This window comes from Lissotriton vulgaris, unplaced genomic scaffold (assembly GCF_964263255.1).
Source record: "Lissotriton vulgaris unplaced genomic scaffold, aLisVul1.2 SCAFFOLD_3873, whole genome shotgun sequence".
NCBI lineage: Eukaryota > Metazoa > Chordata > Amphibia > Caudata > Salamandridae > Lissotriton > Lissotriton vulgaris.
Genome location: NW_028243894.1, coordinates 108,555 through 135,319, shown reverse-complemented (window position 1 = coordinate 135,319; position 26,765 = coordinate 108,555). Strand labels below are relative to the sequence as shown.

Sequence of the window (26,765 nt, the reverse complement as noted above, 5' to 3'; positions counted from 1 at the left end):
TCAGTGGTGAAAGAAAAAAGCTTTGATATCAAAGACCGTTTGGCTATTTTGCAGGACTTAAACAAAACAAGAAAAGACCTGAGCAACATAAAGTTGAAACAACAGCCAACAACCACTGAAGAACCACCACCTGTCCCAGCAAGACCTGTCTGGATTCCAAAAGTCGGGGATCTAGTCAGGGAGAAGATCGCGGTAAAGAAGGAATTTGGGCCTTCTTACAGAAAAGCAGTTCCTGTCTTGTCTGTCAACGGGACAAGATCAGTTGTACTACCGCCACTTGCTGGTAAAAAGGAGAACCGAGTTGTATCCATCGACCTGGTAAAACCACAATCATGTGGCCGATAACAAACAGTAGGCCAAGTGGACTCCCAATGAGTAGCAGAACACCAAGGTTTGCTACCAGTACAGAGGTCCTATCAAAGAGGCTCATCACATTCGAAACGCCTACAGAAGAACAACAAGGACTATGCAACAATGCAATGGAACTTAGACCTCTGAAAACCCAAATAAAAACATTTAGCAGAGACACACCAATCTATAATGAAGTACCAAGTGAAAATGCAAGAAACAGAAATCCTGAAGCAATTGGAACAATTGACAGAACTGCATCCGGCTACTTCATAAACTTCGATGATTCCTCTGAAGGCTTCAGTGAATCAAAGACACAGCCATCATCAGAAACCTTTAAAGACAAAGCTAAAGAACTTTTGAAACAACTGAAAGAAACGTATCTGATTTCCCCATGGATTGAATTTTGGGTGGGTTTTGGTGCATTTAGCCTCATACTTTGGCTCATCATGGTACTTACTTTGGGACGCTTCATTGAGGGAAAATATGCTAAAATGGACACAGCAAGTCAGAAAATCAACTTGATCCTCAAACCACACACATCTTCACACGTCGAGAAAAGAGAACTTTCTTCAGCCAACTTCACAGCCAATCCTATACCGGGTGGGGTAGCATGGGACAACACTGACTATGAAATTTATGGTCCGGTCGAGATCCTGAAATATCCACACCAAATTAAGATCTCCTTGAGTGACTTTGTGAAACCGAGCTCATTTGCTGATGATTGGGACTTCGAAAGCATTAATAATATGATGTCTGACTTAGTAATGTCTGCTAAATTTACCAAACATGATTATTTGCAGGGTTCTACAAATTATGATAGTATGTATTGCTATAACCACTATGGTAACCATTTTCTACATAGATCTGCACAACCTAGAAATGTTTTAAATTATAATCAATGGGAACATTGTGCTACACCTCCAAAAGGGAGCTCAAGAACCGTTTATGACAAATATTCATACTTTTCAGGTTTTAACACAAGCAATGCTGAAACATTTTATTTTAAATTGTCAAACAAGACAGGGACAAAGACCATGATAACCAACACAAAATTGATATATTCAGATTCATTCTTCGAACAAATGAATACTTTTGGTTTTGATTATTGGGACAAAATGTTGAATTGAAAAGTGTTTGGGGTACAAAAGAATGGCAAGTACAGGGTATAGAATCACTATTTAGAGCCTGCATGATCCCAGAACAAATGATATTTTTAAATGATACTATTCAACAAACCACCTGTCTTGGCTTAGCCAAAATCAAAGACCTAAATAAACCGTCTATTCCAAAGCCAACAATGTTTAGCAATAGCTCTGATACAGATGAAGAGATAGACTTAAACCATATATTAAACCAAAACAGAACACATCCTGATTGGAAACAATGGTTGATCTGGCCCACAGATACTAATAACTGTCAAGACAGATTCCTGAATAAAACACAGGGGTTCAAAATGACCAGGCCAGACCCTAGATATCCCCAAAGACATCACCCAGGGATAATAACCACCTACAGTGTGGGCAAATTGTGCCTTCAATGGCTTCAAACTTCCACACTGGCAGAAATTAAGCAACACCTAACTTTACTTACTGATGGTGCCGACTTGCGTGATTTCATAATGGGACCACGCAAACAGCGTCAACAGCGTTTCATAGCAGCCTCTGTATATGCAGCATACAATGAGGCCTGGAAGGTTACTCAAATTGAAGCAGCAGAGAGAATACGGGAAATTGACCGTATTAATTTGGAAAAATCACTTTCTGTAGTGGACAATGGGTTAATGACTCTGTCCTCCAGAATTTATTCTTTGGACAGCATTGTGTCTTCAGCAATCGACATATTATCGCAGGACTTACTGTTGCTACAACACGGTCAGTCGCAATTGCGTTCTATTGTACAGCTTGGCTGGACGTTACAAAATCTGCGTTCAGGCTATGTGCCTTGGCGTTTAATCAACACAACGTCACTATTCCAAATCTTTAACCTTACTGATAGACAAATCAGTATGGCACAAAAGGGTGCTGATTATACAATCTTGAGCAATGAAAAACTCGAAAGATTACCAGTGACAATGTCAGAACGACCTGTCAGTGAATGGATAATACATGGAATCATAAATATTCCAATCTCAACCTTCAGGTTTCAATACTGCCAAAAATATATACAGGCTGGCATGTACGAGAAATTGGGAAAGGGGTACATTAAAACAACATGGAACCTGCCCTATTCACATGCATGTGTCAGTAATAAAGGACAGAAAGTGTTTCTTAGTGGCCATAATTGTGCGATGTCACTAAGCGGCACGCTTCTGTGTAACGGAATTAGTTTGCATGGAGCCTGTGAAGGGAATTCATACAACCTTTCATGTCACCAGCAAGGCACACCTGCAACAGAGATAGAACCATTCTTTCAAAGACTCTATAATGGGAGTTACATTCTAATTGTAGATCGCAGATGTTGTAGTCTTATGCCCGGGACTCCTTATCTCGTAACTACGACTGCGAAGGTCAAGTGCTGTGGACGCTCATTGTTCCCCAGCTCCTTTCCAGACAGGGAGGCAAGGGCATGGCCCAATTTGAAAATTACTTCTATTCGAATAGATACTTTAAGCAGAATGAAAACAGTGCTTCTTCAGACGCCTACAAGGCTCACGTCATCAAAAGAAACGTATGATCTACAAGTCGCAAGGACGACTGCAGAGATACATTCATTGTTATCAACTAATTCCCCCATACATTTCGCGGAAATCCTTAATGAAATCTTAAATATTTCTGATACCACTGGGGTCTCAAAGGTATTTAAGACAGTATTTTCGATGGCATTAACACCATTCAAAGCCATACTGGGTATTTTTCCAGATTTCGTCCATTCGATTTTTGGCGGACTTCCCCAGATCCTGGGACTAATTGCAGGAATCCTATTCTTAGTCCTTATTTTTCGTTATGGCAACCCATGTCACAGACAAAACTCTTGCGACAAGGGAAGAAACAATCCTAGCCATTGGATACCGGGACCGGATATCAAAAATCCTGGGACTCTCCCGGCTTAGAGACCTGAACATGACTTGGTTTCTATCATTTCGACCAATGTGGCAAAGATGCGCTTTACCTGTATTAAGGTGTCTGCTATGCGGAGAAGAATGTGTGTTAGACACCTGTCTGACGCTACAATCGGATGCGCCAATGGATGCAGAAACATTGTTGAGCCCAATAAAGGTTCATGCTTTGTGCTGCCCTCAAAGGCTACCAATCCTGATGACGGCATTCGTGGAAGCTTCACCACTACGATTGATGGGTAGTGAAGTTCAAGATGAAAGCAGCATCGATCAGGTACAACCTTCTGTCAGCAATGCGAATCAGAATGTCAATGGAGACAATCATGCGCACGAATGCATGATTACACCTATTTCCGAGTTAGTGGAACTTTCCCAGGAAACTGTTGACAGTTTTTTCGAAAGCCTAAACGATATGATGTTCTCACCAGAGCAGAAATAGAGACTTTTGAGCAAACTCGCACACGGCGTTCCCTGAATTCGGCCTTCAACTTAAAAAAAATAAAGTCACATGAACTATTTTCACTCCAGTTCACGGACAGCAACTCTTTCAGCAGCCCCAAATTATTTTTTCAATTTTTTGGGACACTTATCTTCTGCTTAAAGTAAGAAACTATTCCTAGAGAACTAAGATTTCTATTTTTAGATACTTTATAGACATTAGCTGCCCGCTGGTATGTTCATAAATATTTTATTCTGTGATGGAATGGTCTCGAACTTTTTTTCTGTATTAAGAGCCATTTCATGTGTAATTTCTCATATACCAAATAGCAATAATGTATACAAATGCGTGATTACTTTAGCATTTATTCACAGCTTAAGTGCATACAATACATATGACTGCAATTTTTCCGTATATTTGAAAATTTCAAAATGCATTTATGTATTTTGGGGTGGTAAGGTATACACTATACTCTATAGTAAGTTGTACTATGTTATACGATGCATAGATTAGTAAATATGACCATAGTTAGCGTGGAGTGGGTGTGATGTATTCCTATAGGTTCTGAATCGATCCCCCTATTCCTGACCCTATTCTGGTTAAACTAACCAACAAGTTAACTAGCAGTCAGCCCATGAGGCGGAAAACCCCCCTGATGCAGATACCGTTATCTGACGCAGTCACACTACGGCACAGGAACGTGTTATCTGATTAGGTCATAACGCTTGCGATCTAATTAGACAAGCGATATTCCTCCAGCCCCTGATAAGGCATACGGAGTTCTCATAACAAATCAAACCTATGACAACCTGGAAAAACCGTGCGGCCATTGTTTTGATTTCACAGAGAACTTCAGCAAAAGAATGTGCTAACGAGCAAGTCGTATGACATCCTTATTGACGTATCTATGTCCATCCTTACGTCAATCTCGGCACCTTAAAGGTATAAATATTACCGATCTTGCCCTATGCAAACACACGCGTGGTGACGAGACGGAGCAGCCATACTTGCCGAAGCCCAGAGCAGAGCAGACCCCGCTGGCAGCAGCCCTGCCTTCCTGACGCGCTGAGAACGAGAAGCTGCTTTCTCCTGCCGAGAAACCCAGCACCGGCGCTTCCGGGTAGCCCTCGCAGGCAGCCTGGAATATCGAGACCAGAGAAAGAGATACCATTCCTCATTCATCCTAACTTCCAGGTACAGAACTGAATAACCCCTCACAGAGAATTCTTTAGTTATTCACTTGGCAAAAACAAACTTAACTTAAACTGTAACTTTCTATTCCCGCCCACGTATTAGGCTTAGGTCAGGTACACGGGGTAGGCGTATTTAGAAACACCAGTTGAGTACGTTTAGTCAAATGTATATGTGTATGTAATATATTTTATTCATTTTAAACATCTTATGGCTCAGAAACCATATCAATGTTTTTACAGTATTATTTTATACTTCTGCTTTTAATGTATGCACTCTACTTAACTTTAAGTATTGCAATAATATTGATCCATTTCTCATGTATGAGAAAAGAGACTGATCAATAAATAACACCTTTTTATTGAACACGCCCGTCTCTTCCTTTTCTCTACAATCTGATGAGACTAAGAATGCACGTACTGACTGAGTAAAATAAATTGCCTTTTGTTCACACGACTCTCGAGATTTTCTCTTGATTAGGGGAGAGCAAAGTTGTCATGTTCTATGGTTGCCAGAAACTAAATCCCTTCTTGTCTAATCAGGGAAGTTAAGTCCTTCCTGAACATTCGAGAAAGTTTCTAGTGAACTCTGAGCTAGCTGGCAAACCCAAAACTTTAAGTCTAATATCGACAGTAGTAGACCTAGTTAACGTCTGGTCTAGGCCTTTACTATTGAAGGTATTATTCCAATGCGCAGAGCCTATTGGGATAATAGGAACTACACTACACTACGGGAGCCCACTCAGTTGACTTTTCCATGGAAGATCTCCCCTTAGAGAGGGGGTCCGGCGTTGATTCACTAGCCGCTAGCGCGGAGGCAAATAACTCTCTGAATGGGGAACTATGCACAATGGAGGAGTTGGCAGGTTTAGAGGGTATTGCGGAGGGTACAGTAGAAGGTGAAATATCTAATGATGAATTAGAGGACTTAACAATGACCGGCTCTCCCTCAGACACAGGGAAATACCTTTCGAACAGGAGGGACAAGGCTAAGTCTAAGTCTAAAATAAGGGGCAAGAAGGCGAAAACCATGGGCTTGGTAGTAAGTTTAAACCCACTCACAAGGAAAAACCTCCTGGCTGAGAAAAGCCCTCTTAGGAAATGGATTCAAGCTAAGGGGCTGGTGAAAAATATGACACTCACGCTCTCTGGTACAAGCCCTTACGATCCTGATGGTACTGACCTTCTTGCATTATCTCCGGAGGATTTAGTTAATACAGCAAGTATTTCTAGACTGCTCTCAGTTGGAGAAACTGGATTAACGAGCGTAACTGACCTGACTGGGCCCATGACCCGGTCCCCGGAGAGAAAGACCTCACACTGGCTTCTACAACGATTGAGACCTTGCCTAATAGCACCTCTATGGCTAATATGACTACTGCTAATAGCTCTCCTGTCTGGATAAAATCACCTACGATTCTGCCGACAACTATCTCCACAATCCCTCAGTGCATAACCACTCTTAATGAATTCTCAGAGTCAGAGATAGAATCACACGACTCCCCACTGGACATCATCTTACAGACTTTGACTGGACACAGGAAAGAAGCGCAAGAACATTTCTTACAGCTGCAAGATGATAACATCAAACTCCAGAGTGCTATGCTCGAGATTACATCTAAGATGGGGGGGATAGTCCAGGAAATAGAGGGTTTGCAACAGCGAGTGGTTCAGGTGGAAGAGGGCTCAGCTAGAATTGATGCTAAGGTTAGCGAACATGAATCCCAGCTTTTGGCCCTTCAATTGAAAGTTGAGGACTTGGAGAATCGCCAACGGCGATCTAATCTAAGGCTCTTCGGTATCCCAGAGGGGGTTGAAGGGGAGGATCCGAGGGCATTCATGGTGGACTTACTCCAGAAAGCCTTCACGGATCTCGTTAATTGGGATTGGGACTCCCAACTTCAGAGAGTCCACCGGCTACCATTGGTTCAGAGGAACAAGGATAACCAATTTCCTCGCCCTTTCCTTATCCACTTTGGTAACTATCTGTTAAGGCAGGCAGTATCATTCAAAGCTAGACCGAATCTACCAGTCTCAGTAGGGAATTTATCTTTTTTAGTCAAATTGGACCTTAGCAAGGCTACCATGGACAGGAGATGGCAATTACGTAAACTTATAGATCCGTTTAAGTCACATGGTGGACAAGCTTTCCTACAGGAGCCCGCCCGCCTCAAGATAATCAAAAATGGCCATACTCACTTCTTTACAGATGTAAAGGAAGCAGAGAGCTTCCTCGCGTCACTTTCCTAAACTTAGAGAACTATAAGTGATCTCGTAATATAATATTCTAGACTCAAGTATCCATTTATGAATAGTTTTTTTTTTCTCTATCATTGAATCACGCACTAGTTTTCTTTTTTTTTTAGACACATGTAGAGTCTTTTTGTTCGGGTGGGGCTAGGGGAGGAACCACTGGCTGCTCCTCAGGTTGGCTGCCATTCTAGCGGCAGCTAGTGTTCGGGGGGGGGGGCTCCTTCCCGTGAGGGGGGAGGGGTTGGGGATTTGGGGGGGTTGGGGGGGGTTGGTGGGGGGGAGCAGTATACTATGGGAAAAGCAACTCAGATAGCGAAATTATGGTTTCACTTCAAAAACATTTTATTATACACTTCAGCCTTGCGGAATGACAAGATTTATTTGATCTCTTTTTTTAAAATGGCGCGCATAAAATGTCTTGCATGGAATGTTGCAGGTTTAAACAGCAGAAATAAGAGAAGACTTGTCCGAGAAGAATTAGCCCTCCATGACCCGAATTTAGTTTTTTTGTCTGAGACACACATAGCCTACAAAGACAGGAAGTTACTTGGCCAATTGGGCTATGATTGTGGAAAATTAGTACGGTTTGGTGAACATTATCTGCGCCATCTTGCCTCTTCCCCTGATGCCACACTTTTGTCGTGCGCACCCGCCATTTTAAGATGCCCTGAGCCGAACAAACCCTTTTGCATGCCGCTGGCCCCTGACATAGCCCTTCGCCCTCACCAAGCCTGCACGCTGATCAACCCCCCTGCTTGCACCTGTCTTGAATCATAAACCCCTCTTCAGCGCTGCTCTGCCTCAGGCCCTCATCCTGTTCCCAGCGCAACACCTCCCTTCTTCCCTTTTATGATCCCCGGCCCTTTGATGCAAACCCCTTTTTCCCCGTGTGCCCGTTTGTCTTCCTCGTTCCCAGGCCGACACCCAGCTCTGCCGATACTATTCCTTGCCCCTCCCCGTACAATAGAAAGCTTCCCCCATCAAAGGATCCCCGGGTTGATCAAAGCCCCCACCCCATGAGATCCGATCGAACCCCGCATTCCATGAATTGACGGAATATCCAGCTGCGCGATACTCATCACCTGTTGTGACCAGGGTGGGGACCTCTACTGTAAATGTGTGTGGGAACGGGCCCGGAGGGGGGGGGGGTTCCGGGAATGTCTTTCCGTACATCAAAGCTTTGTCATGAGTATGTAAACTGTAATAAAAACCGCAAACCCTGTATATAAGGGGCCAGGCCTCAAACATAAGTTAGAGCACCTCAGAACGATACCTGCTGTCTGTTTTGCTGTGTTCTCCTCCGGAGAGAATAAAACCTTGTTTCCTGCTTTCCAGTCTCCAGCGCCTGCCTCTTCATTTACTAAATAATTCGAGGGTCACAGAGGCAATACCGCCGGGCAAATATCGATTGTCCCCGACCCGACTCAGGTTTTACATGATGTGATTATTTGTTCCACTTTTAATGCTTCAATAAGAGGGGTCACTTTCCTAAAAGACAAACGCTTTAAGATTGAGATATGTAGAACTGCTTGTGATAAGAATGGCAGATGGGCTTTAGCGCAAATATTAGTCGGAAAATGCAAACTGGTTCTCTGTGTGATTTATGGTTCAAACTCTGAGTCATTTATTTTCGATCAATTAAATATGGAATTACTACAGTGGAAAGGGGAATTAGTTATCATGGGTGATTTTAACTGTATAATGAACTATCAGATTGACACTATTAAGCATAACTCATTCCAACGAATGCGGAGAACCCGCGCCGCCATATTAGATCTTGGCCGTATTCATAATATCAAGGATGCTTGGCGCAGTGCATGCCCCAATGTGCTCGGTTACACATATTATTCCGCTCCCCATAGGCTCTGTTGTGAGAAGTTGGCCTGATATATAATGTTCACTATTCTAGTGAGCACTTTGTATCAGTCCAAACAACCCTTATTGATGATTGGTTGTAAGTCAACCTTATAGACCAGCTATCCTAGTAGCATGGACAAGAGCAGTCTAAGGCTAAACTCTAGAGGGCGTGTTAAGCCAGCTGTTTTACCATCACATATACCCCTTGAACACCAAGTGAAAGGACACAAGCTGTTATGAAAATAAAAGGATATTTATTTAGAACACAACAACCCTGGACTCTTTATGAGTCAGGGTGCTAAGTACAATACAAAGCTCTTAAAGAAATACTGAAAGTCGCACAATTTACACAAATGCCCGAGGGGCACGGAAAACCATATACTACATAAGTGGAATGCGAAATTACTAGCAGGTAAGTACTACTCTCAGAGGCTTTAGAACTGCTGGGCCTACACTGCTGAACCCTTAGATTAGAAGCAGGGGCCTTGGGGACGTCGTGTGCAGAGTGGGAACTCTCACGCGTAATGCGGGACAAAGTCTATGGATGCTAGTAAATGCAAAGTTAGTGTTCTCGGGCGAACCCGACTAGGTAGGTCAAAAACGAAAGTGGATCTAGACACTTAGAGAGTGGATCTACGCTGGAGCACCGTGGTACTCGGTTTACCTAGCCCAGGGGCTGCGGCTGCATAGGGTTCAAGTGTCGTCGGGAATCCTCGTTGACGGACCAGGAGCCTGAAGTGGAAGTTGCTGGCAGGCGACCAGTGAAGATGTTCCGGGCTGATCCAAGGACTGGATCAGTGAAGAAGGATACCTGTAAGCAGAGGGGACCAAGTTCTGAATCACTAGCCAGTGCTTAGGTGGGCACCAGGTTGGCACCGGACGAGGTCACTCAGCCAGGTGAAGAGGTGACACTGGATTCTGCTGCTGCACGGACCAGGGCGAGGATGTCGACCAGGCTGGAGGTCTGTGAGCTGTCCCACGTCGGATGTCTGCTGCTGGCGATGCTGGACCCGGTGAGGGAGGCAACAAGCCTTGGCTAAGGCAAGCCCACGTGGTGACACAAAATGGCATCTGGATTGGACCAGGAGGGTCCGAGGAAGTTCCCCTTCAAGAGGAGACCAGGGCCAGTCTAGAGGAGCTAGACCAGCGGTGAAATCAACGTAGGACGTCGTCTGGAGGGTCACTAGCCAACGGGCAAGTGACCGGACAACGTGGCAAGCAGCGCAGAAGCAAAAGGGCCCCACACAGATCTGGAGGATGCTGGGGGGCTGAACTTCGGTGCTCGTGCTGCTTGGGATTGGGGCTTCTCTTACCCCAGTGCACCCACTCGAGGGTCCCTCGGCGGTCGTGCTGGGTCAGTGTCGTGCTGGTTCTGATGGTCGCCGGGTCCTCTGGTCTCGTCGCACCCACGGTTCTCAGCTGTGCTGTAGAGGTAGGTAGAGGTCAGAGAGGGCAGGGAGTCTGGGTCTCGTCGTGCTGGTCGGTCTGATCCCGGAGGAAGGACGTGCAGCAAACCGCAAGGTACTTAGTTGGTGCCTGCTGATGCAGGGTGACTACTCCTTAGTCACAAGGGAGAAATCTTGAGAAGAAGTCGAGAGTTCCTTTCGTGGAAAGTAGTTTCAGGATTCAAAGATGATCTAATCTGGAAGGGTCCCCGCTCCCACCTTTATTCTAAAGAAAGGGGCTGGTACGCGACTAGGTCCTGCCCATGGGTGGGACCAGGAGGGGGGTGGTTACACCCCTCTCCTTTGTCCGGTCTCTCCCCAGCTCAGGGGCTGGTGTGCCCCCAGAACTGGTTTGAGCCGGCCTATGCACAGTGAGCACCGGGGTGCCACTTGCAGTCACCTTCCTCTAAAGCCATGCCTACCTGGGATACACAAAACCCTGTCTGGGATGGTGCTAGCACCGCCCCTGACAGGAAACCCTCTGTCCAAGCTCTCCTCGCTGGAAGGACTCCCAGCAGCAGGAGGGCAGACTTGTGTCTCGGTGGCAGCATCCATTTTGTGGAGCTGAGGCTATGTTCAACTTTAACCGGGGTTCAGTTACATACATGTCGTGCCGCTCTAGAAGGGTGGAATGCTAACCCCGTCGCCAGAATTGGCGAGGGGTTAGTATTCCAATTCGTATGACACCTTACTCGACATGTTTTGATAATGCTATACCAAAGTTAGCATATGACCGCGAGGTACATAATGCACTTAAGAGTATATGGTATAGCGTTATCATGGAACAGCTATTAGGACTTGGTTCCGCAAGCTGCAAACGGGCTCAGCTCATGCCAGAGCACCATTTCACATTATTCCAAGCACTCTGCCTTCAGGATTGATAAGGCCTGCCATAGGAGTGACTGATAGGAATATATGTGTCCTTTTTAGGGTTAGATATAGGAATACTATATCTACAGCAAAGGGTGTGTACACCACCTTGCCCCAGCTGTCAAGCAGCCAGTTGTGTCAGATTTGGATGGCCTGCCAGGGGTGGCATAATACATGCTTCAGCCCCTGGTAGGCCCTGGGTACACCTATGCCCTGGATACCTAAGGTATACTGTACAGGGACTGATAAGGTGACTCAGTATCCAATTAGATATGTACCTAAGGTACATGGAATCCATTTTACAGAGAGAGCAGTGGGCCTGGGGTCCTGAATAGCAGGGCCCCAGGTCAACTAAGTCAGAAAACCAGCAAAACACCAGGCAAAAAGTTGGGGGCAACCATAACCAGGGACCTACCTTCCTACACTGTACACTGATTGATATGGTTTGGACAACAGATAACCTGCTGAAAGACAGTACTATAGAACTTTGTCCACGAATAAACTCTGACCACAACCCTATTTTATTCTCTTGCGATACTAAAGAGAACCGCGCAGCGCCCCAAGCATTTTCCTTCCCCAGGCATTTGTGCTCAAATACTCTATTTATCTCCCAACTTAAACTGCACATTCTAGACTTTATTGAGCTTAATATTAATTCTACCACTTGCCTCATTGTATGGGATGCCTGTAAGGGAGTATTCGCGGGTTCACGCAGCAGTTTCTATATCAACAAAACACTGAGCGTCGAAGGAGAGACAAAACGATATTATGAATGTAGAACTTCAACTAGCTGATGCTATCCGCTCGTGTCCCGAAAATGTGACTACATTAGGGCTACAATTAGGGTGTTTGAAGGCAAGACTTAAAACGATTTTCTGGGAAAAGAGCTGTTTAAAACTACATAAAACACGTTTCTCGCAGTATGAAAGCGGAGACAAGGTAGGGAAGCTGTTGGCCTATAAAATAGCAGATGAAAAGGCTAGTACTCGGATAAAATACATTAGCGGCCCTAATAATTTAATATGTGACCAACCATCTCAAATCCTAGAGCAATTCTCGCTGTTTTATGAAAAGCTGTATACACCAGAAGTATGCCCCACCTCGGCAGCTATTCAAAAATATCTGGATTATTATGTAGGAACATTTGAACCCCTTGATTTGGAACACCTGTCTAATAATATTAGCCAACAGGAGATCAGACAAGCGATATCCTCTTTACCATCCGGAAAAGCCTCTGGTGAAGACAATACCAATTGAGATTTATAAATTATGCTCTGACGAATTGATTCCCTACTCCAACAAGTTAGTAATTACATTGGGGACCACGGGAAGGCACTCTGCTCCTGGAATAGGGTTAATCTTGTGTTCTTTTTGAAAAATGGGAAACCACCTGATAATTGCGGCTCTTACCGCCCTATTTCATTAGTTAATGCTGATGCTAAAATATTTGCTAAGGTACTGGCCACTCGGCTGGCCCCGTATATACCAAAAATTGTCAGCCCGCATCAGCACGGTTTTGTAATGGGCAGAGATACTACGGCACACATTAACATGGTAATAACTGCCTTTGATATTGCAGACAAGGAATCCACCCCACTCGGCATGATTTTGCTGGACGCAGAAAAAGCTTTTGACCGAGTGGGGTGGGGATATCTTTGGCAGGTAATGTCTAATTTGGGTTTTAATGGCAAATTTATGAAATGGACTCAATCTTTATATGATAATCCTACAGCTAAAATTAGCTATGCCAGTATTACATCAACTCCATTTTCAATAGCTAGGGGCACCCGACAAGGATGCCCCCTCTCACCATTATTATTTGCCTTGTCAATGGAACCATTTCTATTTGCTTTAAAATCTCAACCCCATATCCCTCCTTTCGAGGGACCTAGCCCTAGGACACCCCCGCGCCGCACGGCCACCAGCTGCTGTGTGCGTGTTCCCTGACTGCTGCCTGCTGCCACGCTAGCAGAGCTCCGGACGCGTGACCACGCCCCCTGCCTCTAGCGGCGCGGTCCGCGACCTGCCCCCGTCGTCATTGCTGCTGTTTAGTGTTTTTTGCCTGCCCCCGTCGTCATTGCTGCTGTTTAGTGTTTTTTGTAGCCTGTCCCCCTTTAACCTGCTTTTTTGCCTTCTGTTTGTGCTTGTGCCTTAGCCCCTTCGTCCCCGCTCCCCGGTTCCCGCCAACGCCGATAACCCCGCCCACTTTGCCTTCTGTACCCTCCCCGCTCCCGCCTCCCAGCTGCTCCGCCCACCCGCGCACTTGGCCATATATGGCGACCGTGCGGCGCAGGTGAGTGTGACCTAGCCCTAGGACACCCCCGCGCCGCACGGCCACCAGCTGCTGTGTGCGTGTTCCCTGACTGCTGCCTCGCTAGCCGAGCTCCGGACGCGTGACCACGCCCCCTGCCTCTAGCGGCGCGGTCCGCGACCTGCCCCCGTCGTCATTGCTGCTGTTTAGTGTTTTTTGCCTGCCCCCGTCGTCATTGCTGCTGTTTAGTGTTTTTTGCCTGCCCCCGTCGTCATTGCTGCTGTTTAGTGTTTTTTGTAGCCTGTCCCCCTTTAACCTGCTTTTTTGCCTTCTGTTTGTGCTTGTGCCTTAGCCCCTTCGTCCCCCCTCCCCGCTCCCCGGTTCCCGCCAACGCCGATAACCCCGCCCACTTTGCCTTCTGTACCCTCCCCGCTCCCGCCTCCCAGCTGCTCCGCCCACCCGCGCACTTCGCCATATATGGCGACCGTGCGAACGCGCAGCGTTGACGCGCAGCGGGCGCGCCGATTGTGCGCCGAAGGCGCGCCAAAGGTAAGCCCGTCTGCGCCCGTCCGCACCTGGACCGCGCCCAGCGCCAGGACCCCTGGCCCCCACCGACGGAAGCCGACCCGACGAACCTACAACGCCGCCGAACTCCTCGCATTCAACACCAGCGGCATCCCGGGATGTCACCGAGCCGCCCCGAAGCACACCCACGGACCCTTCAGCTGCCACGCCTGCAAGTTCACCTGCATCCAGACCTGCACTACACCAGCACCGACCAAGCCGAACACCAGCAGCAACCACCTCAAGTGCATCCTGCTCAACACCCGCTCCGTCCACAGACACGCCATCGAACTCTGGAACCTCCTCGACACCACAGCCCCCGACGTCGCCTTCCTCACAGAGACCTGGATGAACGCCTCCTCAGCGCCCGACATCGCCATCGCCATCCCAGAGGGCTACAAGATCACCCGAAGGGACCGCACCGCCAACCAGATGGGAGGAGGCATCGCCATCATCCACAGAGACACCATCCGCATCACGACCAACACCGACGACACCCTATCCACCGCCGAACACCTGCACTTCCAGATCCACACCGACCCGAAGACCACCCTCAGAGGCACCCTGATCTACCGACCCCCGGGACCACGCACACGATTCAGCGAGGACATCGCCGACTTCATCAGCCCGCATGCCCTCCCCTCCGCCGACTACATCCTCCTGGGGGACCTCAACTTCCACCTGGAGAACAACAGCGACCGCAACACCATCACCCTGCTCGACAACCTCGCCAACCTCGGATTCAAACAGCTGGTGCCCACCCCCACCCACCTCGCCGGACACACACTCGACGCCGTCTTCTCATCCAGCAAAGACATCGCCTTCAGCCACGCAACAGGACTCCACTGGACGGACCACAGCTGCGTCCACTTTACCTTCAAAAGAACGACGATCCACCACCACCAGCAACAGGTTGCCCGAAGAAGCTGGAGCAAGATCACAGCCGATCAGCTCACCGCCTCCCTGAGCCAGCACCCCCCTGCCGGCTCAGCGAACCCCAGCCAGGCCGCCGACAACCTCACGAAGTGGATCAGCAACTGCGCGGACGAACTCGCCCCTCTGAGGACCCCGCCCAACAGACCCAGCAGCAGAAAAACCCCATGGTTCACCGACGAACTCAAGAGCTCCAAGAAGAACTGCCGAGCCCTCGAGAAAGTATGGAGAAGGGAACCAACAATGGACAACATGAACACCCTCAAGCTTGCCACCCGGAAACACCACCAACTGATCCGCGCCACAAAGAAAAATACATACAAGGACCGGCTGGACAACAACGCACACAACTGCAAGGAACTCTTCAACATCGTGAAAGAGCTCTCCAACCCGAACGCCGGAAACAACGACATCACCCCGTCGCAAGACCTCTGCAACTCCCTCGCCTCCTACTTCCACAACAAGATCGCGGACATACACAACAGCTTCAGCATCCAACCAACGCACGCCACAACCGCAGCAACGCCACCCACCACCACCCTCCGCGCCTGGAACCCGATCAGCACCGAAGACACCATCCGCACAATGAACTCCGTCCACTCCGGATCTCCGACCGACCCCTGCCCTCACCACGTCTTCAACAAGGCCGACGCTGTCATCGCACTCCACCTGCGGGACATTATCAACACCTCCTTCGACACCGCCACCTTCCCGGAGAGCTGGAAGCACGCAGAACTCAGCGCTCTACTCAAGAAACCTACAGCGGACCCCACCGAACTCAAGAATTACCGCCCCATCTCGCTCCTCCCGTTCCCGGCCAAAGTCATCGAAAAGACCGTCAACAAACAGCTGGCCGCCTTCCTCGAGACGAATGGATCCCTCGACCCCTCACAGTCTGGCTTCCGAGCCAACCACAGCACCGAGACCGCCCTCATCGCTGCCACCGATGACATCCGAACCATGATGGACAATGGAGAAACAGCGGCCCTCATCCTCCTGGACCTCTCCGCGGCATTCGACACTGTCTGCCACCGCACCCTAGTGCAGCGCCTCGGCAATGTCGGAATCCAGGAGAAGGCACTGGAATGGATCACCTCCTTCCTCGTCGGAAGAACACAGAGAGTCCGCCTACCACCGTACAAGTCAGAGGCCACCGAAGTCATCTGCGGCGTCCCTCAAGGATCCTCGTTGAGTCCCACCCTCTTCAACGTCTACATGAGCCCCCTCGCGGCCATCGCACGCCAACACAACCTCAACATAATCTCCTACGCCGACACCCAGCTGATCCTCTCCCTGACCAACGACCCCGCCGCCGCCAGAGCCAACCTGCACGAAGGGATGAGAGATGTAGCCGAGTGGATGACGACCAGCCGCCTGAAACTGAACTCGGACAAGACGGAGGTCCTCATCCTGGGCTCCTCGCCCTCCGCCTGGGACGACTCCTGGTGGCCCCCCGCCCTGGGCAACGCACCCAAACCGACGGACCACGCACGCAACCTGGGCTTCATCCTGGACTCCTCCCTCTCCATGACCAGACAAGTCAACGCCGTCTCCTCGTCATGCTTCAACATCCTACGCATGCTACGGAAGATCTTCTGGTGGATCCCCACCGAGACCAGGAAGACTGTCACCCAGGCCCTCGTCACCAGCCGACTGGACTACGGCAACGCCCTCTACGCCGGAACCACCGCCAAGCTCCAGAAGAGACTCCAGCGGATCCAGAACGCCTCAGCCAGACTCATCCTCGACATCCCACGAAACAGCCACATCTCCGGACATCTGAAAGACCTGCACTGGCTCCCCGTCAACAAAAGAAGCACCTTCCGTCTCCTCACCCACGCACACAAAGCCCTACACGATCAAGGCCCGAGCTACCTCAACAACCGAATCAACTTCTACGCTCCCAAGCGCCACCTCAGATCAACCAGCCACGCCCTCGCCGCCGTCCCCCGCATCCGAAGAGCGACAACAGGAGGAAGGTCCTTCTACTACCTGGCCGCCAAGACCTGGAACTCCCTCCCTCCCGACCTGCGCCTGACCCAAGACCACCCTTCCTTCAGGAAGAAGCTCAAGACCTGGCTGTTCGAGCAGTAGCGGCACCCCCCCCCCCCTAGCGCCTTGAGACCCTACGGGTGAGTAGTGCGCTCTATAAATATCTTGATTGATTGATTGATTCGAGTTTGGCCCTCACACATTAAAAATTATGGCCTATGCCGACGATATTGCTATTTATTCCACTGATATTACAGAAGCAATGAAGGGTATCATAGAGGAGGCCAATCGATTCGGAGAGATCTCCGGGTATAAATTGAATTTAAATAAAACTCAAATTGTATCGAACTATAAACCAGTGGTGCCAACTGTAGGTCTATGCCAGACTGCAACTTATCTAGGGGTTCAAATTTCTAATATAAAGAGTATAATCAAAATAAATTATGAAGCCCTACTCAAAACTAAGGGTATACTACTAAAAAAATGGCACAAGATCCCTCTAAACATGATAGGCAGAATCAATCTGATACGAATGGTCATACTGCCAAAATTCTTATATTTATTTTGTTCTATCCCTTTAGCTCTCAATAATTGTTTTTTCAAAAAATTGGACGGCTTATTTAGCAGCTTTATATGGAGCTATCCTAAAGATAGGCGCTCAATGGCTCTGTTAAAAGGGCCTTTGGATGTAGGGGGATTAAACTTTCCGGACTTTAAGCTATATTTTTGGTCAACATTCATTGAACGTCTTCAATGTCTAATTAACCTGATAGATGAAGACAATCAATTTTATTTTTATACTTTTATGTTAGACATGGACTCAAATATGTTTCTCTGGAGGGTGAACGATCCCAATTACTTCAAAAGGGTCAGGTTTAAGACCGCTAGGGATTTAGTTAAAATATGGCGGAACATCTTGGACTTTCGTCATACTTCTTTTTTCCATCCTAAATTATCACTGTGGGGCAATCCGGGACTTCCGGAAATCTTTAGTACTGGTGCAATAAACACCTGGTCATCAATTGGCATAAGGACCTTAGGAGACTTATATGGAGCACAGGGATTCCCGAGCTTTGATACATTAAATCTTCTTTATAAAGCCATCGACTGCATGAGATATAAATACATACAGATACATGACTTCCTTATACGAAAGATGAAACTTTTTAATAGCTCGGATACGGATTTTTGGGACTGTATTTATTTATATAAAAAAGGGGTTAATTAGCGCTGGCTATAAATGCCTTAATACCTATAAAAATACTGAATGCAATAAAATTGCAGAAAAATGGAGCAAGATTCTGGATAGTAACATCACAACGGCGATAATTAACAACTCATTGTGCAATATTAACAATGCCGTTTCTTCATCTAGTTTAAGACTGCAAAAATTTAGAACAACTTGCATGCTCTATCACACTCCAGAAAGAATCTCTAAATGGGCTGGAAACCCATCAAATAAAAATGAACGAACTAAATGCCGTAAGTGCGCTCTGGCAGCAGCGGACTTGGTACACATGTTGTACTTATATCCAATGCTATTGGAGTTCTGGAGTATTCTGGGTAAGGTAATTAATTAAAAAATGAATTGCCTCTTATCACTTACAGCTTCCTCAGTCCTATTGGATATTAATATAATTAACTCTCCACATTAGGATATTATCACCATCTTGCTGTCCTGCGCCAAACTTACAATCGCACGTGATTGGATTTCCCCTAACCCTCCGTTAATTGCTGAGTGGTGGGCTTTGTTAAATGAAATATTTAGTATGGAATCTTCCCTAGCTAGACTAAGGGGTCCGAAGTCAACATTGAGGCTGGAAAGGATCTGGGGACCTCTCGGTCTCTGATGGCCATTTTCCTGATGAAACCTGTTCCCTCGCCCTAAATGTCTTTTCTTTCTTCTTATTCTTACTCCTCTATTTATCTTCAACTAGAATTATCCTTTTATTACCTGCAATACTTCAGGATATATAAACCTCTCATGTATTCTGTTTTGCATTATAATGATTGTTTTCTTTTTTTTCATGCAATGATAAATCCTGTATCGCTGACTGATTCATGTGTATGCTATTGCATTGCTGAAAATATTTTTTTTTTCTGAGTTGCAATAATAAAAAAAAAAAAGAAATTCAGTTCTATTGAAAAAATTCTAATAGCAGTTCAAACTGCTGTAGCAAAAAGTAAGAGCCCAAGCACAAGGCCGAAGATTAACTGTTTTAACATCAGAATCAGCCCTTGAGGCTTCAATAAGTCCATGCAATTTGACTGCTGTGGCATTAGATCCGAAATGGATACAATGGGAAAATTCTCTTGCTGAGGAAGACGTGAAATACTATTTAGACCCGAAAATGAAAAATCTAGAATATGAAGAATATCCTCTGCCAATCGACGAAATTCTGCCTCTCGAACAGTACACATGTGTAATCTACATGGACAGATTTGCACAACACTACGATGTAGAGAAAAAATCCTACAACGCAGCGTGCGCGATTGTTAAGGGTCGCTGGCGCTTTGGTAAATTCAGACCAATAGTCATCAAAACTGAATCACTCAGAAACTGCTTAACTCAGCGAGCTGAAATTAGATCTTTAAAGATGGCACTTGAAAATGCCGATCGCGAATTCCCCACACTAATAGTGTGCGATTCGCATTTCTGCGTCAGGTCTTACAATAATGACTTGCAGAACTGGGTCAAAACGATTACAAAGATGACACAGGTGCCACAATAAAGCATAAGAAGCTTTGGGAACAAGTAGTTCTTTTGCAGAAAGAACTACAAAAGACTCACGTGATACATACACTGAGTCATCAACGTGATGGCGTTCACGTTGCAGAGAATTCATTGGCCCTCAGAGCCACGGCAGAAGCGGTGCAACCGGCTTCCGTAGCCACAAAAAAGCATTCAGAAAAATACATAGACGGGGAAACGATGCTGGCGGTAAAAGCGTCTTTGAAAGGCGACTATGCAGCATTACCTGTGAACTATCCACTCAATAATACATACATAATAGATGCAAACTCCGTTCCTTTTGCTCAAATCCCTGGAGTGGGGGATAGAGTAATTCCAAACACGAACAGGAGAGTCTTCTTGATTGAAGCAGCACACAGGGATTGGCTCTAAGGCACCAAGAGATCAAGGAATCTCTAAAAGAATTACAATCAGAATACTGGTGGCTGGGGATGAGCCTGCAACATTACAGATTTGCAATGAGCTGTCCAAACTGCAACAGAGATCGCAGTTGTGAACCGACCGGAGTATTGCCAGGACCCTTTTATTAGAAAGCATCAGGCTATCGATACGCAAAAATCCAGCAGGAGAAATGCGTCCCCATAATATTTAAGACTAGATTCACTTAAAATGTAGACACCAGCGCTCGGCTGACGCCAGAACTGTTATAAAAGATTTGCGAGTCTTTATTGGCACATACGCAATTGGCATGCTACATCCTGACCAGGGTCCTGCGTATAACTCTAGGGCTTACAAGGAGGTCATGGCCAGCATGGGCATTGCATTGAGGTACTCTTGTCCATTCCATCCTGAGGGAAATGCGGTTGTGGAAAGAAAAAAACGGGACATAAAGCAATCTATAACGGCGAGGGTATTCGGTTCGGGTGATGGGTGGGTCCAACATTTAACAAGTATCCAACGTAGTCTTAATAATCTGCCAAGAAATTCTCTGAAAGGTCTCAGTCCATACGAACTATTGTTCGGTACTAGAATGCACATTCAGGATCTTGATAGTCACACTTCAGTGGTAGAAGAAAAATGCTTTGATATCAAAGACTGTTTGGCTGTTTTACAGGACTTAAATGAAACAAGACGAAACCTGAGCAACAAAGTTAAAGCAACAGCCAACAGCCACTGAAGAAAAACCACCTGTCCCAGCAAGACCGGTCTGGATTCCAAAGATTGGGGATCTGGTCAGAGAGAAGATTGCGGTGAAGAAGGAATATGGGCCTTCTTACAGAAAAGCAGTATACCTGTCTTAGCTGTCATCGGAACGAGATCAGTTGTACTACCGCCCCTTGCTGGTAAAAAGGAGAACCGAGTTGTAGCCATCGACCTGGTAAAACCACAATCATGTAGCCAATAATAAGTAGTAGGCCCAGTGGACTCCCAAGAAATAGAGTACCACAATTTGCTAATCCAAGAGGTTCAAACTGAGAGACTAATCACATTTGATAAACCTGCCGTGAATAAATAAAGGACTATGCAATAAAGCCATGGAACTTGTGCCTCTTAAAACCCAAATTGCAACAGTTTGTCAAGAAACACCAGTCTACAACGATGTAGCCTCGAACTATGCTAATGAAACAAAGAAAAATCCAAAAGCAAATGAATATTCGGAAGCAATTCCAACAATTGACAGAACTGCATCTGGCTACTTCATCAATTTCGATGACTTTTCTGAAGATCCAAGAGAGCCTGAAGAAACGCAAGCAACAAAAAATTTCAAAGACAAAGTAACTGAACTCTTTCATCAACTAAAATAAACCTATCTGATTTCACCACGGATTGAATTTTGGATTGTGTTAGGTGTACTTTTCCTCCTGCTTTGGCTCATCATGGTTCTATGTTTGGGAAAATTCATTGAAGGAAAATACAGTACAATGGACACAGCAAGTCAGAACATCAACTTGGTCCTAAAGTCTCAAGTCATCTCACATCGAGAAAAGAGAACTGTCATCAGTGAACATCACAGCCAATCAAATACCCGGTGGGGTAGCATGGGACAAAACAGATTACGAAATGTATGGCCCGATTGAGCTCTTGAAATATCCACACCAATTCAATGTTTCATTAAGTGACTTTGTAAAACCATGTACTTTCTCTGATGATTGGGACTTTGAAAACATTAATATGATGTCAGATTTAGTAATGTCAGCAAAATTTACAGAACATGATTATTTACAGGGTTCATCAAATTATGAAGAAATGTATTGCTATAATCCTTTTGGTCATCACTATATGCATAAAACTGCTCAACCTAGAAATGTTTTTAATTATAACCAATGGGAACATTGTGCAACACCGCCTAAAAGCAGCTCAAAAACATTTTATGAGAAATTCCCATACTTCTCAGGGTTTAACACAAGTGATGCAGAAACGTTTTATTTTAAAATGTTAAATAAGACAGGAATGAAAATAATGTTGACAAATACTAAATTGATTTATTCTGAAACATTTTATGAAAAAATGACTACATTTGGTTCTGAATTCTGGAAAAACAACATTGAAACAAAAACCATCTGGGGTACAAAAGAATGGCAGGTCCAAGGTTTAGAAGCATTATTTAGAGCCTGCATGATCCCAGAACAACTGATATTCTTGAATGACACCATTCAATAGACTACTTGTCTTGGCCTAGCTAAGATAAAAGACTTAAACAAACCGTCTATTCCGAAGCCCACACCTGACCGTATTAGCACTACAGATGTGAAGATAGACGTATCCCATATTTTATACCAAAACAGAACACATCCTGATTGGAAAAAATGGTTGTTCTGGCCCACAGACATAAATAACTGTCAAGATAGATTCCTGAACAAAACACAGGGGTTCAAAATGACCAGGCCAGACCCTAGATACTCCCAGAGACAACATCCAGGGATAGTTACAACATACAGTATAGGGAAACTATGCCTCGAATGGCTACAAAAATCCACACTGGCAGAAATTAAGCAACATTTGACTTTACTTAAAGACGGTGCTGACTTGCGTGATTTCATACTGGGACCACGCAAACAGCGTCAAAAACGTTTCATAGTGGCTTGGAAAGTAACGCAAATTGAAACAGAAGAGAAAATACGAGAAATTGATAGTATTAATTTGGAAAAATCACTTTCTGTTGTGGACAATGGGTTAAAGACTGTCCTCCAGAATATATTCACTGGACAGTATTGTATCATCTGCTATTGATATAATAGAGCAGGACTTGCTAATGTTACAACATGGTCAGTCCCAATTACGTTCTATTGTACAGCTTGGCTGGACGTTGCAAAATCTGCGTTCAGGCTACGTGCCATGGCATTTAATCAACACAATGTCATTATTCTCTATCTTTAACCTTACTGATAAACAAATCAGTTTGGCACAAAAAGGAGCAGACTATACGATTCTGAGCATTGAAAAACTTGGGAGATTACCATTGACAATGTCAGAAAGACCGGTCATTGAATGGATAATACACGGAATAATTACAATTCCGATAACAACTTTCCAGTTTAAATATTGCCAAGAGTATATACCAGCGGGCCAGTATGAAAGGTTGGGTAAAGGGTACATCAAGTCAACATGGAAATTACCTTATACACACAAATGTTATAGTAAAAAGAAAAAGGAGGTATTTCTTAGTGGTAACAATTGTAAAAAATCATTAAGCGGTACACTTCTGTGTCAAGGTATTAACTTGCATGGGGCCTGCGAAGGGTCTTCGAATAACCGTTCATGTCACCTGCACGGCACTCCAACGGCAGCTATGTTCTAATAAATGACCACAGCTGTTGTGGCATGGTGCCAGGAAAAGCCTACCTCGTGAGCGTTAGTTCCATGGTCACTTGCTGTTTGCAAGTATTGTATCCAAACAGCACTCCAGACATGGAGGCAGCAATATGGCCTTATTTGAATATCTCTTCTATTCGAATTGATACTTTAAGCAGAATGAAGTCTATTCTTTTACAGACAACTGTGCCTTCGACCTCGTCCAAAGAAACGTATGATCTGCAAGCTGCAAGGACAACGGCAGAGATACATTCCCTATTAACAAATTGCCCTGTGCCTTTCATAGAAATGTTAAGCCAAATCTTAAACATGTCAGATACCAGTGGCATCACACATATATTTAAGACAATTTTTTCGGGACTGTTAACACCCTTTGAAACAGTTCTGGGCATCTTTTCTAAATTTGTCCATTCTGTCTTTGGCGGCCTACCTCTACTTTTGGGACTCGTAGCAGGAATTTTATTTTTGATCCTTCTGCTTCGATATGGCAAGCCAAGCCGCAGACAAGACTCCAGCAACGATCCTAGCTATACGCTATCGGGACCGCATCACTAAAGTCCTTGGATTAGCCCGGCTAAGCGATCTGAATATGACCTGTTTTTTTTCATTCAGACCAATCTGACAAAATTGCATCTTACCTGTGCTTCGATGTATGCTATGCGGAGAAGAATGCGTGTTGGACGTCTGTCTTACACTACCATCAACGGTACCAATGGATACAGATACCTTGCTAGGTCCTGTAACGGCTCATGCATCGTGTTGTCCCCAGCGGCTACCCATTCTGATGACGGCATTCGTTGAGAGTTCACCACTACGAGTATGTGGCAGTGAAGTACGAGATGAGAGCAGCATCACACAGGTACAACCTTCTGTGAGCATTGCTGATCCTGACATCGATGATAGCAATCATTCTCACACATGCACTGTTTCGGCATTTTCAAACTCGGTCGAACTTTCACCTAATGTTGTAGACCAATTTTTTGCGAGTCTGTCTGATATGATGTTCTCCCCTGAACAACGAGAATAACTTTTAAAGCAACGAGCACACAGCGTTCCCTGAACTCTGAATTCGGCCTTCAGTTTTTGATAAACACAGCTACTGAAAACAATTGGAACTATTTTTCCCCCGAAAGCGAAATTATTATTTTTTTCACTTCCAAAATATTTACCTTTTTCTGGCACATATACTCTGCTTAAAGTAGAACAATTCTTAGAGAACAGAGCTTCTATTTTAGGAACTCTAGAGACAAAATTTTACCTCAGCCTCTAGTATATGTACAGAATCTGTATAAATATGTGATGGAATTGTCTCGACCTTCTTTTCTTTATTCAGAGCCATATCATGTGTAAATTTCGCAATTCATTCAGCTGATATATGAATTTTTAACTGAATGATACCACTGCTTGAAAAGCGTACAGTACCAACACTCATTTTCGTGTATTTATCATATACCATTTCAAATGCGATTTATGTATTTTGGGGTGGGTTGGAAAACACACATGCATCGTTATATGTTTACTATTGTTTAGTTTTAGTAATGATTGACATTAGATCGTGGAGTGGGTGTTGTATTTCTATCTAGGACCCTATTTCGATATTCCCAATGTATGCCCTTGTATGGCTATAATAAATAATACCACAACATACTAGTAGAGAGAGGGTCTGAGTGTATTTAAAGACCTGGCCTAGGTTTACACCCCCTAATCAATATGTAAAAACACCGAAAACCAAGGGGTCTAGATGAGGCACTATCTCAGTCTGTCATAGTGGTCCAAACTAACTGAATTGACCGAATATGACACCATGCCGAGGAGGGTAACGCTAGGGCACATCTTGAAATACCCGTTTGGAATAAGTGACATTGAGCATGCCTTTTACTTTCTATACAAGCGCGGTTGACTATTCTGCGCATGCGCATAGCTAAAGAACTACACGAGTCAATCAAATGACATCACTTTGGAGTCCTGCGGGACTACGCGGCTTACCCGACCTTCCGTCTCAGCACTAACAGACTCTTTTTGGAACAGGGTGAGTTTTTGCAAAACGTGCCATTTTTCCCTGCTACAATTACTACATCTTGCTAAATTAAGGTCGAGACAATAATGAGAACGTTCTAATATTAAGAGGAGGTGAAGCGTTCTGGTTTTTTCTCGGTTGTCAGTAGCGCGATGCTCATTGGCCATGGCACTACGTGTGCACTCTATTTGATATCACGTACCTGTCTGGTTCGTTGCCTCCCCCTGGACTCGGGTCCTGCCAGAGGCAACGATGGACAGGTAAGTTTTAGTGCTACCCTGACGATTTTGTAGTTGTTGAACAGCCTTGGGAGGCACTTAATCGAGTGGTTTGTCTTGGTGGACACTTCACTTTCATATACAACAGGTTGTGTAGTTTACACATTTTTGTGGATTGCAAGGCTTGTATAGTCATGAAGTGTAAATGGGAGACCACTAGAGGTTTGAGCCCTTAGATGCTGAGATTTATTGATTTGATATTTTTTGAACATTAACTTGAGGATAATGCTAGGAATGCTCATACTGATGCAGATTAGAGTGTAACTAAGTCATTTTACCTACCTGCACTACGCACCCGTATCCTAACTTTCTAGAGCGTGGTCTCATCATCCCTGAGTATGTGTCCAGGTGAGGTGAGGCTAAATCGCCGGTCATGCTGGGTGAGTGTTATATTCAATTTTCATTTTTTCTCACTTGAGTTGTAAAAGTGGTACATTGCAAATATTTTGTTTGTTTTGTGTTTTGGGATTATAGATGCATTAAATCATCCACAGACACGGAGGACATGCTACTGATTTAGAGTATCCTTTTGATTTTTCACTTTATTATTCCTTTGGTCAACTGAGATCTCTCCTTTGACATTTTTACTTTGCAGTACCAACGTTGTGAACAGAAGCCCTGAAGAAAGCCTTGGGTCTTCCCCATTGAGACTGAAACATGTTGGATTTAATGCAGTTATTTGTTTAACACTGCTATCTTGCACTGTTCTTGTTTTTAATCAGAAAGATGGCAGATTCTCATTAAAGTTTTCTCTCCTGTCTATCC

General features: G+C 45.3%; 1 protein-coding gene across 1 annotated transcript; it reads left to right on the top strand.

Moving 5' to 3' along the window:
- Window positions 1–332: 332 nt before the first annotated feature.
- LOC147668209 (uncharacterized) lies at window positions 333–3,400 on the top strand. The gene is given in 2 exon segments (XM_086948701.1): window positions 333–1,458; window positions 1,461–3,400. Coding segments are annotated over 2 exon segments (3,066 nt in total).
- Window positions 3,401–26,765: the final 23,365 nt, after the last annotated feature.